Raw genomic sequence first — 13,188 nt, 5'->3', positions numbered from 1 at the left:
GTCACCCGTTAAAAAAACTAGGAGGGTTGGCTAAGAGGACTAGGATATCTAAAACAAAATGGGACCAGGATACCAAAAAGATTGCCTCACCAACTGCTCACTGGGACCTGCAAGAGAGAGACTCCTGCAGATACCATCTCATCAGCAGGTCTGTTCTGCACAGAGCGCAAATTGGGAATTTTAGTGTGGCAGTAGCTATGCTTTGGAGCTCTGTCTCATTACATATCATGCAGGCGCTATCTCTATTTAAGTGATGGTGATGGTTTTAAAAAATCCCTGATCCTCTGGAGAAGCTGGTGCCTCTGTTGATTAGATATCCCACTTCCAGTGACCTGACCAGTTACACCCACCCAAAAGTGGGGAAAGTAACAGTACACAACATGTATGCGGGAGCTGAAATGCTGACCCGTGTTTCAGAACCGTGCATAAAACAGAAGTACTGTTGAAAGCTCTAACACTGAGGGATTGAGGAGTTAGGGTGGCTTCCTTCCACTTCAGACAAGTGCCATCAGTCTATTATTTGCACTGCACTCCCAAGCCTGCACTTTTTGTTTTAAATAAAATACTTTCTGACAACATCAAAGAGGGGGTGAAGAAACTAGGAAACCTTGAGTGCATGCCAGGCAAAGACTTCTTCGTACATTTTTAAGCAAAGCCTTTGTTTTCCCAGAGAATATTTTCCCATGGCAAGGATAAGAAAATATTTCCTGATGCTGCTAATCCTGCTTAAGAGCACCAAAGCTATAAAGTACCATAGAACAACCACAAAAGAAATATACAGTGCCTGTTTACTCAGAGGTTTTCCACGGTCTCTAGCATGGCTGACTCCCAAATAAAGGGTGCCTAGGATTCCAAGCCAAAACTTGCGCTATCCCACAAGCTAAGAATACCACCCTTTTCCTCATGGACTTGGACAGAGAGCGGCTGTGTGTGCCAAATATAATATTTTCTTGCATCTGATGAAGTAGACTGCAGTCCACAAAAATTTACACCATAATAAATGTGTGTGTTTTGAAAGTCCCACAGAACCCTTTGTTGCAACAGACTAAGGGCTTATCCACACTTATATTTTGCTCTGTTCTGTCCAGGCAGAGATCCATGCTTTAACGCTCCGTGTCAGAGTGTTGTTTTTTCGCCCCAAGCTTTTATTGTGAAAATCCGCTCTTTATAGCTAAATCGGAGCCAACGTCAATTTGGGTTTCCCCCCGCAGATAGACATTTGCTCTGACTGAGCTTTAAAGAGCAGGTTTTCATGGGGAGAGCTCTGGAACAAAACACATGAAGGGGATCAGACACAGAGCTTTAAATTGTGGACTGTGCTCAGAAAGAGTGCAGGAAAGGTAATTGTGGATAAGCCCTAACACAGGTCTCACCCAGGCTTCTTTTTGTGCCACATTTCCAGGCACAGGTCTGTACTTTAAAATGTTGTGTCCAATCACTTTCTTTTTGCTCTTGTGATTTCCGTCCAAAAACCTGTTCTTTACTGCTGAATCAGAGCCAATGGTTATCCACAGAAAACCCAAATTGCCATTTGTTCTGAGCCAGTGTTAAAGAGCAAGTTTTCCTGGGGAAAGTAGAGGGACAAAAACAGTGGAGTGGGGGGGGAGCCAAAAGGGTGCTTCTTTATTTCTCTCTTTATCTACTCCTTTCTCCCATCTTTATTTCTTTATGTTTTTATTATACAGTGGACCCTCTGGATACAAATTAAATTCATTCCAGGGTCCGTCCGCAACCCTAAAAGTCCATAGGCAGAGGCGCTGCTTCTGTGCACACATGCAGAGCACTTCTGCACATGCGCGCACGGCGAAACCCAGAAGTATACACTTCCAGGTTTGCCACGTTCACAACCCGAAAGTTACGTATCTAGAGCAGTATGTAACTAGAGGGTCCACTGTATTTAGATCAAAGTCTTGGTTCAAATAAAAAGGGGAAAAGATATTTGATATTAAGCTTCGTATTTTACTCTATAAACCCTAATAAAACTTATTTAAAAGAAAAAGAGAAACAGGAAACTGAAAGAAACTGAAACTGACTTATAATCAACCTTCGAAGCAGGTCCATATTTGCTGATATGTAGTAGCAGCTTTTCCCCTCCCAGTGTATGTGGCTTTTTTCCAGCTGTGTTTAGCATGAGCATTATAACCTGAGAACATCTGTTTCTACTGTTTCTCCTCTGATAGGCTTCCCTCCTGGCATGTGACACAATCACTGTGGTTGGCTATAAGCTAATCAGCCCATACAAAGAACCATATGAGGTGGCACAGATGACTCATTTTGAAAACAACTTAAGTATGGAGGGTTGCAATAAGTTTAGCTCGCGGCTTTCTCATGCCTGTTTTCCAGATTCTAATCTCCCTTGTTTGTGAACGTGAGTTGATTGCCGCTGAGGGGAAAACCCCATAATGTTTTATGTGGAATCTACTTATTCTTGATCATTATTCTTGAGCATGGTACAACTCACCTGCTTAACCACAGAACACAACGCCTACAAATCTTAGATCAGCCAATGAAATCAATGAAATCAATGCAAATAGAAGATAAAAAAAACTTACATTCAGGTTGCAAGTCCAGACATTTCGGATCCAGCCAGGATCTTTCATCAGAGGAATCTGAAACAAACAAAAAAAAGAGTCATTCAGCTAAGTGTAATCTGTTGTTAGTACGCCTATCTGCAAACTCCTTGTGGAGTTTTCTGGCTCTTCTTACACACAAGTATTTTCTCTACACATTTGTTGTAAATCTTTACCTCTGCTGCAAAGTGGTTTCTCAGGTGTTCGCTAAGAAAGCCCTGTTAGCCATATATGTTTGAAAACACTGGGTTCCTTGTGTGCAGGGGTGGTCTTGGGTTAGCAGAAGGCAGTTCCGCACTGTGGACCCCTCCCCCAAGCTGCCCCCCTCCCAGCTGCACCTGAAGATTGAGGAGCCCTCCAGAACGGTACAGAATATGGCACAAAGAGTGGCAGTTGTTGCAGGGAATGGGCAGAAACAGGCATGCAACCTTGCCCCACGACAGTGGGTGCCCAGGGCATGCATATGTCACGTCGGCAAGTGCACATGTGCGTCACATTGGCACGCCCTGTGGGGTGCAGATGTCACTCACATCAGAGGGGCATCTCCTCTACCTCACACCCTATACCCCATATTGTTCGGGCTGGTCCTTTGATCTCGAGTTAGGCTTTATTGAAGTTGCTTCAGGGGAGTTGGAGACAAGGGAACTTTCCTTGCATAAATGTTAAGTCCACTTAGGATCCAAGTCAGTGTCTCCAAAGGGCCTCTCCATTCTCCATAGATGACTGTTGAGAACATAATACGGTGGTACCTCGAGTTACAAACGCTTCGGGTTACAAACGCTTCAGGTTACAGACTCCTCTAACCCGGAAGTAGTACCTCAAGTTAAGAACTTCACCTCATGATGAGAACAGAAATCGCACGGCGGCAGCAGGAGGCCCCATTAGCTAAAGTGGTACCTCCAGAACGGACCTCCAGAACGAATTAAGTTCTTAACCAGAGGTACCACTGTAACTTCCCAGGTGAATTGGACTATAAAGGTCTGTCTGTTTCAAACAGCGGCAGCCGATTGCCTCTCAGAAGTTCACAACCAGGGCTCGTCTGTCTCACATTTGGTTCTCAGCTAATGAACAAAGATGCCTAGTCCTGTTTTATTTCAAGAGCACTTGGCAATGTGCTAAATACTTTTCAAGCACAGCCTTCGATTGCAATATAATTTCAGAGTGCATCAGTAAACAAATACTGGCACAATCTCACTGAAATTAGATTGTGGGTAACAAAAAGCAGGGCTTTGTGGAGGCCACATAGCTAAGGGAGATAAGTAGGGTAATTAGACAGGTTCTGACATTAACTGCGGAGAACGTGGGTTGCTGCATCCAGATGCAGTCATACTTGGAGCAAATACTTTGATTTAATCTAGAACCAACCTATTGGGTGTTCTGGGGCAAGGATGGAGAACCTGCAGCCTTACAGATGTTGGGGAACTCCACCTCCCATCATCCTGGCCATTGGCCATGCTTGCTAGGGCTGATGGGAGTTGGGAGGAAAATAGAGACTTTTTTTCACTCTCCTCAACTGACCCTCTTCAACCCCCCATTTTTTGGTCACCTCCCAACAAAGCATTTCCTGTCAGAAGATGGGCAAGTGCTACTGCTACTCCACCAACGGGACAGAGCACACGCGCCCTCCATCGTCCTGAGGAAAGCCCTTAATCCCAGTTTGATTTGATTTGATTCTTTGGTAGATCTACAAAAAGGAAAACACATACCAATAAATAAATTTTAGAAAGGGGCAAGATTAAACGCAGGCACACAAAGCATTAAAAACAAAACAAACAAAAAAACCCCACTAAGACTCCTTGCAATCCACTCTGCTCCCACTTTCTTCCCTGCCCTCCACCTGCCCCTCAGAGTTGACACATCACACAGGGTTGAACTTTGATGGTGGCAGCCTCTCCAGCAGCCACAAAGAGCTGTTGAAGGAAGGAGGAAGCCGTTGGCCATGGAGAGGCAACAGGAGGCTCCCTCATTGCCACCACTGCTCGAGAAAAGTGCCAGCTCATCTTCCACCCTGAGCTTCATGGTGGCAGCACTGGCAGGGGAAATAGGGACATTCCAGAATCAAATCAGAAGCTAGGATGGCTTTTCTAATTCTGGGACTGTCCCCAGAAAATAGGGACACCTGGAGGGTTATACCTAGGTTACCTCTTTCTGCTGTTGTGTCTCGACCTGCCAAGTAGCCTTTTGATGGGTCACTGAAGTAAAGCATCATTTGCCATCAGCCAATCACAACACAAATTTCTGCAGAGGCGTACAACTGCAGATGCTGTTCTTTAAATAAATAAAAATATCAGTGTAATGATCTTTACAACACTTGGCCAGAGGTGGCCATTGACCTTGTGTTGCAAATAAGGAGACTGAGGAAACTATGATATTAAATAGCTTGCTCAATATTGTAAAGAAAATAATTAGGCCCGAGCACCTTCCAATTAACAGCCCTCTGCTTTCATCATGTGTTTATACAAAGTCATCATACTGCCTTGAGGTAGCAGCGGAACCACCGGGCGGAAGTACTAATACTGACTCTGATGAAACAATTTCAAGTTACCATTAGGTTGCTTTGCTAACAACTTGCGGAGGCTGAAATGCCAGATGGTCTGAGTAAAATCCAGGCAAACTGGGAGTTTCTCAGTCCCATTGATTTCAAGAGGAGAGGTTAAATGCTTGTGCATAATTCTCTCCTGATTAGATCAACGGGGTTTAAAAGTGCTTAATTTTGGGGTGGGATCATGCCCGTTATTTAGTTGAAACAAAAGTAAAACGTAAAGTTGTCAGTTAGAGTATGATAATGCCAAGGTTGCAGGTTCAATCCCCGTATAGGATAACTGCGTATTCCTGCATTGCAGGGGCTTTGGACTAGATGACCCTCAGAGTCCCTTCCAACTGTACGATTCTATGATGTGAGATTGACCAGGCTAGGCAGAAGAGTAAACGTGTTGCATTTGTATGCACACCAGCACTGAAATCACTGTGGCCTTATTTCTGCATGTGATTTGTGCTTTATTCAAAATATTTATAGAAAACCTCTATAATGTCTCTCGCACATACACTAATTTTATCTTGTGGGCTTACCACAGGCTTCTGGTTGGCTACTGTAAGAACAGGATGTTTGACAAGATGGCAGTTGGCCTAATCCAGTCTTCCTCCTGAATAACTTTCTTAACACTGGTAGTGGGATAGGAGAGTTGGGGGGGGGGAGTCACATCTGGCAACCAACGTGCCCCTTTGGTTTCAGATAGTACATGGGTAAACGAGTCTAAAAAGCCTGGGACACAAATTTTCACGGCCCTCTAGCGACTATGGTGGCTCATTTACCAAAAGTAATGTATTTAGTTTTAACTCTGGAAGTGAAAACTCGATTCTGACCACACTAAGTCCCCTAGAGGAAAATATACATCAGGAAAGCAGTATTCTCATGCCAGTTCGTTCGTTTCCCCTCAACATTTCCATAACTGTTCATTTTGGTTCATTATATTTGAACTTTCACACAATATAAAATGGACTCCTAGAAATATACTGGGATATAGCACAAGTTTAGTGCTTATTTCCATGTTATTTGCTTCCAGGGAGGGAGGGAATTAGTTTGCAATATACATGGAAATGACTGCTGAATATTCAGAGGTAAGCTCCATTACAGTTGGCGTATTTTTTCCGGAACTGTGAATAAGGTCGGTTTGCGTTGAAAGGTGAAGTGAACCACATTGCTCTTCCATCAATATGCTGGTCCTGTGCACATCCATTCAAATGTACTTCTAAAGCTCAGGCGCTGGGCCTAGGAGCAGCACAGTCTGTTTGCGTCTGGCAGTCGAGCAGCGTGTCACAATACGTGACGCAATCGCGCAGCCTTTGGAAGCAGGCTGACGATGGCAATTCTTTGAAAACAACACTGTATGCTCAGTCTCAAAAACAACTTTCTTCATGTAGTGATATAACCAGCCCGTGACAAGCTGGGCACCTTGCCAAGGGCACTGTTGAACGCCACTTGACACTCTGCAATGCAGAGTTATAAATAACTTCCAGATAGCACAACACTCAGATACAGACCCACACAGTCACATTTGAATCCAGAATGTTGCAGAGAACACAGGATTTCAGGTTGTGACCAAGTACCAATTCTCAATTATTTTTTTAAAAAAGAGTTGCTTTATGTCTCACAAACACCTGTGCAAACACATCCGTGTTCAGTAGATATAATTACAGGATATAAGAAAATAGATTCAAAGGCAACATCAGACCCTCCAAGTGTCCCTGTTTTACCAGGGACAGTCCCGGATTTACAGAAGCTGTTCTGGTTTTTTATTTGATCCTGGAATGTCCTGTTTTCCCTTAGGACATCCCTATTTTCATTGGAGAAATTTTGGAGGGTATGGAGTTATACGACTCTCGAGCCAAGGAGATAAGTAACTATACAACCGTTAGAAGACATCCTAAGGCAGCCCTGTATAGTTTTATTATGTTTTTATATATGCTGCAAGCCTCCCAGAGTGTCCGGGGCGACCCAGTCAGATGGGTGGGGTATAAATAAAATGATGATGATGGAATAGAATGCCCCTATTTTCATCGGAGAAACGTTGGAGGGTATGCAACATGGAACACCTGTCTGCAGCAATGGGCAACACAAAGTAACCCAAGCAATCAAAAGTTTGACTAGGAAAGAACTGAGAGAGAATGAGAATCAGAAACTGCAAATGGAGCCTTGTGTCTCCAAGAGAGACCTGGATACAAGGGCAGAGCTCGGCATCTTGTTGCTACACGACAGATCCATATGCGGATGTGGCCCAACCTGCTTTGTAAACTGAACAGCAGCTTGTCTCCTGGACAGTAGTCACATGTTGCTTGTGTGTATTGGCACTCGTGGGATGACGCAGCAACGGGAGTAGGGCTGCACTGCTGGCCCCACTCCTGACATCACATCCCAGGGCTAGCCCCACCCCCCTGACATCCATGACGATAATCACAACACACAGGCATTCATGGCTGGGTTTGGTCCAGGGATGCAACCTGGGGGTGGGGCTGACACAGACGTCCCCCACTCTTGCTTCAACAGAAATGCCTTCTCCAAGAATAACACATGGATAGCACTAGTAGCAGACCTGAGTAGAGGGACATCTCTGCCCAATTCTCTCTCTCTCTCTCTCTCTCTCTCTCACACACACACACACACACACACACACACACGCCAGCCCAGCACAAAGAAGGTTTAGATTTGGGCCCAGGAAAGGGGAGAGAGTGAGACGCAGAGGACCAAAGCATAGGGACTTGATGGCATAATAATTCTTTGAATTATTGATTTCTGACGCAGCTGTTTTATCTGAGCACGAGGTAGGGACCACATGATGTCATATAGCCATTGAGAAATCCATTTGTTTTGTTACAGCGGCTGCATTATGAGGAAACTGATCTCTCCCGGTTTATTAAAAACATTCCTTTGCCAAATTCTATTGCCAAACCTTGCCAGCCATAAAGTTAAATATTCCTCTGAAGATGTTTCATTGAATATCCTCTCCTTGCGTAGGCCAGTAAGTGAATAAATATTGGCATAGTAGTTATCTAACATTTTATTAGTTTATCAGAAACCAATTAATAAAACTCCAGCTGAATCAGTTTAGATGCAGAATGATATGAATTATATTAATGATCCCATTCTGAGAAGAATAAAAGAATAACATTCCTAGAGTTTCAAAAATGTCCTAGAGTGAGTGAGGTAACTGATCTGATTACCAGGCTGACAATTTACTTATACAGTATTGTTGTGAAATTTGTTAGCAATATGTTTTTGAAACATGTGGATAACAAGGTGGGGGGGGGGAATCCAACAAAGTAGGCATGGCTTAATAGTCCTTTAAAAAACCCAGAAAAAAACAGAGTTGAATGATGTATTGAAGTACAGAGTTGAGATCCATAAACGTTTTAGGATGAGCAATAAATTAAACAGAAAATTGCTTCTTTAATACAATATATAATTCTCCATTAAAGAGAAGTTATGGATCCTTTAGGGTGCTGTTAGTAATATCTATAAGTGCACTAAATAGTGAAAACCTCAGAATGCTAGACTATTTTGTTTCTCGATGTGGTTAAAATAAACAAACATGGGTTCATGGTTTCTAGAATCGCTGAGTCTAGTCTTATCCAGATGTTCAAATAGCATGCAGAGAACACACACATGGGAAGGGTGGGGAAGCAGTGACAACATCCTCAAGTGACCTGCCTTTAGTGTATTCTCTGCCCCGAGCCTGTGAATATACAAAAAGAAGGCTGATCGCCGAAGAATTGATGCTTTTGAATTATGGTGCTGGAGGAGACTCTTGAGAGTCCCATGGACTGCAAGAAGATCAAACCTATCCATTCTGAAGGAAATCAGCCCTGAGTGCTCACTGGAAGGACAGCTAAGGCTCCAATACTTTGGCCACCTCATGAGAAGAGAAGACTCCCTGGAAAAGACCCTGATGTTGGGAAAGATTGAGGGCACAAGGAGAAGGGGACGATGGAGGACGAGACGGACAGTGTTCTCGAACCTACCAGCATGAGTTTGACCAAACAGCGGGAGGCAGTGGAAGACAGGAGTGCCTGGTGTGCTCTGGTCCATGGGACACGACTAAACAACAACAACATAGTCTTGGTTGCTTTGGCTGCAACAGACTAACATGGCTACCCCACAAGAAAATGTATACATGTAAACATGCACATGCTCAGCGACTCTGCTTTGGGGGCATACTTTGGTAGAGGGAAAATGTGGGTGGGCAACTGTCATGAGCCCCTTGGCAACCCCAGATGGACCAGGAGGAAGAGGAGGGAAAAGGAGGTAGAGGCGATAAGGGGCTGCGACTGGACTTCCCCTTGTGAACCAAAATGTCGGAGAGGGGAAAGTAGCTCTGATGGTTTTCTCCTCTGCCCCTCCAGTGGAGCACACAGACTCACCAGGGAGTCAGACTGCGACCAGCCAGAGGGAAGGGCAGAACAAGAGAAGATGGCAGCAGAAGATGTCATGAAGAACAAGGCACTGCCTTCATAAGTGGTATCAGACACATCAGCCCAAATGGAGCGTGCATGTGTGCACGCAGCAAACTCTTGGGTCAGCTCACCCTGCCTCATCTTTAACAGCTTGGTAGGAGGGCAGTGTGAAATGTTGGGACAGCTTCGTATCTTCTGTTGCGTTATGAACCTCTTGCTTAGGTCATGTTCCTTGGAATCTTCTGGAACTTGTGCTCGCTGTGGAGTTTTCACCACTATCAGCCTGAATGGAAATCTCTTCCTTGCTTTCAAGTAAGAGTCCTTGTTGTGTTTTGGAATGGGAACCTGGCAGCATCCACCCCAAATCACAAGCCAGTGGTGGTCAGGACCAGTAGCAAAAGGAGTCGTAAATTCCACTTTTGTATAGTAGTATAGTTTTTTTCTACATCCTACACATTTCTCCCATGCTACTCTTTATCTTCCATTCATGCAAGCAAGAAGCATGATCAGTGTTCAAGGACACATTCCAGCCAGGCAAAAACCCTTGGAACGCAAAACAGGACCAGAGAGGGGTGTGGCCTGGGTGAGGGGTGTGGCCTAGAGCAGTGTTCCCCAACCTTGGGCCTCCAGCTGTTTTTGGACTACAACTCCCATCATCCTTGACCACTGGTCTTGCTAGTGAGGGATGATGGGAGTTGTAGTCCAAAAACAGCTGGAGGCCCAAGGTTGGGGAACACTGGCCTAGAGGACCACATTCAGCTGTGGGCCTGAGGTTCCCCACCCCTCACCTGTGCTTTTATATAGATGGACTGCAGGACCTGTCTTCCTGTTTCACATGCTTTTACTCAGGCTAAACCTGTTCCTATCCCTTTTTAAGATTCCACACTAAGAGGAACATGTATCGTCTGACTTTGGCACATACATTGTGGCCAGACAAGCCTGACAGCTGAGCTCACCTCAGGTCAATACTCATGTTTACAAGCTGCGAAGAATGGGTTTGAGATGTGAAAACACAGGCACAGGATCTCTGGGCAACACGCACCAAGGAGAACGCGAAACAAAAAGCATTCATCACTCAAATGTCAATACTCAGCTTGTACTGTTCTGGGAACAAGCACAGTGAGCCGTTTGTTTCTGCCCATGTGCACTTGATAGTAAATATGGCCATGAGCAGAGCACAAAAGCCTTGCGGAAGCTTATGGCTGGGAGAGATGTTTGTCTAGATCAGGCATGTCCAAAGTCTGCCTTGGGGGCCTAATCCGGCATACCGGACAGTTTAATCCGCCCCCTGTGGCAGCATAGTTCCTGGGGTAAAATCCTAAATAAACCTCAACAACTTCAGTCCTAAAAAAAGCTCAACAACTTAGGTTGGCCCTTTGGTTGGCCCTCACGGCCCTTCACTTCATCAAATCTGGCCCTCTTTGAAAAAAGTTTGGACACCACTGGTCTAGATCTTCCCAGTTTTCTTGTAAACATTTCTTTGTGATTGTGTCAGGCAAAGAATGCATCATGGAAATAAACTGGCAAGGAAGAAAAGCAGGGTGGGAGAGGAAGATGGATCTGAGGCTGAAAATCTGAACAAGTCTTCAGACCCTAACAGTATTTTCATTCAATGCCTCTCAGCCCCTATTAAAACATTTGTAAACATCACAGAGGTAAGAGCACTGCCCCACCCATTGTTTGAGCTCTGGACAGATGGAGATGGCCATCCTCTAGGCAAATTGTCTGAGCATAACGTAGCCTTAAGTTACTTGACAGTGACTTTCAAAGGTCTCCAGTAAAGGACCATAAGAGCAGTGCTAGAGTCCCCTGTGGATGATGAGTTGGTTACAGCCATTGGATCTACTGCAGCTGAGGGAGGACTGAAGCACCAGACACAAAGGGAACCTAGGCTCAGTTCCCAGGTGTGGGGAACTATTGGCCCCTCCAGATATGCTCCACACTTACTGGGGCGTGAGCAACTATTGGGAGGAGCACAGAGGAAGGTTCACCACACTTACCCTGAAGGGGTAAAGCTGCAAATTATAGTTTTAGTATTTTGGACCTGAGATCACATGGTGTGGATTTGGAGTTCCCCTTACCAGCCTAAACCAGTTTTTTGAGTCTGGTCACCACCTTCAGCAGCTTGCATAACTTGCTAGCAAACTTTGACCCTACCACTCCCACCAGTAGAGATTAAATGTTGTATTCTTATAATCTGTGGATGACTCTCTTGACTGGCCCATGATGCCTTTGACATATTTTTGCTCTCTTGCACCCAGCATTTCATCATCATGGATGCAATATTAGTTCAGCCCATAGTTCCTGTACAGAGTCACTTTCGTGTTGGAGTGCTATCCTCTGAAATTGTTTTGAGGTTTTAGCCGCCTTTTCTGGGTATTTGAGGAAATGAGTTAAATCTCAGAATAAAGAGCCAGAACCAAAGATGGAAAGTGCTTTTCCACTAAGGCCCATCTCACCTCCTTCTGTGTCTAAACCAGTCTCTCTCTTTTTTTCAGTCATATTCTTCTAATCATTTTCTCTATTAGCAACAATACAGTGGTACCTCAGGTTAAGTACTTAATTCGTTCCGGAGGTCTGTACTTAACCTGAAACTGTTCTTAACCTGAAGCACCACTTTAGCTGCCACGCCGCCAGAGCACGATTTCTGTTCTCATCTTGAAGCAAAGTTCTTAACCTGGAGCACTATTTCTGGGTTAGCGGAGTCTGTAACCTGAAGCGTATGTAACCTGAAGCATATGTAACCTGAAGCATATGTAACCTGAGCTACCACTGTAATTTGGAAGTTAAGTGCTGAGAAATGTGATTTCCACAAAACTGAAGCTTTATCGCGAGGGAAGACATTGGGGTCCTCTGGAAAAAATACTAACGATCACTTCGTGTTCTGTTTATTTCATATTAAGATATTTATTATCATTTCAACACCAAATACTAAATCCATAACATTCAATTCACACATTTAAATAAATTAAAACCAAATCTCTCTCGCTCTCTCATACACACACACACAGTCTCTTTCTCAATCTATGTAACATGCTAAGATGATCATTTGGAAAGACAGGTTTGCAGTGAAATCTCCTATTCAGGTACCATGGGGCTTAAACACAACTTTGAATTTCTTCCCCCAGCTAGAACGCAGTGCATTGGATTGCCATATATCTGCCAAATTATGCACAAAAGTCATCCAATCCTCTTATGCTCCCTTTTGGACCACCCAAGCCCATCACTTCTCTCATAGACCTTCCAAGGAACTCTGACAATCTTGTTCCCACAAGAGCGGCATCAAGCCTCAAACTCGATGACCTAAGTCTGGCTTTACTTTCATCAGAGTCTCTGACAGAGACAGACTTGCACGCACCTATATTACACATAGGAAATGTAACCTACAGTATTGCCTAGCGTATTGCAAAATCCTTTATGTCTAAGGAAACAGTCGGGAGAACCTGAAGGAAGGGACAAATATAGTTACTCAGCTGAGAAGCTGCCCAAGGAGCCAAATGTCACAATTTTTGATGCATCTCAAGTAATGAAGACTTTGGATTTATGAGTCATTGGAAAGATGGTGTCTGTGGCCTGCAGCAGCGCTACAGAACTGCCAGTGCAATAAAGCCCAGGTGGAAAAATTGTTGAATGACTCAGCCCTTTTGCCAGCCCTTTCTTAGATGCCTCA

At 44.4% G+C, this 13,188-nt stretch overlaps 1 protein-coding gene across 5 annotated transcripts in view; it reads right to left on the bottom strand.

The window, feature by feature from the left end:
• LPIN1 (lipin 1) overlaps positions 1-13,188 on the bottom strand; it is an 83,619-nt gene that overhangs the window by 54,816 nt on the left and 15,615 nt on the right. For 4 of the 5 annotated variants that reach the window (XR_014561908.1, XM_083730142.1, XM_083730144.1 and 1 more), the window contains exon 2: positions 2,553-2,609. Coding sequence is in view for 3 of the 5 variants with exons in the window: in XM_083730142.1 (XP_083586268.1) it covers positions 2,553-2,609 (57 nt within the window). In the remaining 2 variants the exon portion in view is untranslated. Of the gene's footprint in view, positions 1-2,552; positions 2,610-2,746; positions 2,802-3,177; positions 3,294-13,188 lie in introns of all 5 variants that reach the window. The other variant, XM_083730143.1, reaches the window with a different exon arrangement.

The sequence above is a fragment of the Podarcis gaigeae genome (genome assembly GCF_964106915.1).
Source record: "Podarcis gaigeae genome assembly, chromosome: 3".
NCBI lineage: Eukaryota > Metazoa > Chordata > Lepidosauria > Squamata > Lacertidae > Podarcis > Podarcis gaigeae.
This window is presented reverse-complemented; position numbering and strand designations above follow the sequence as displayed.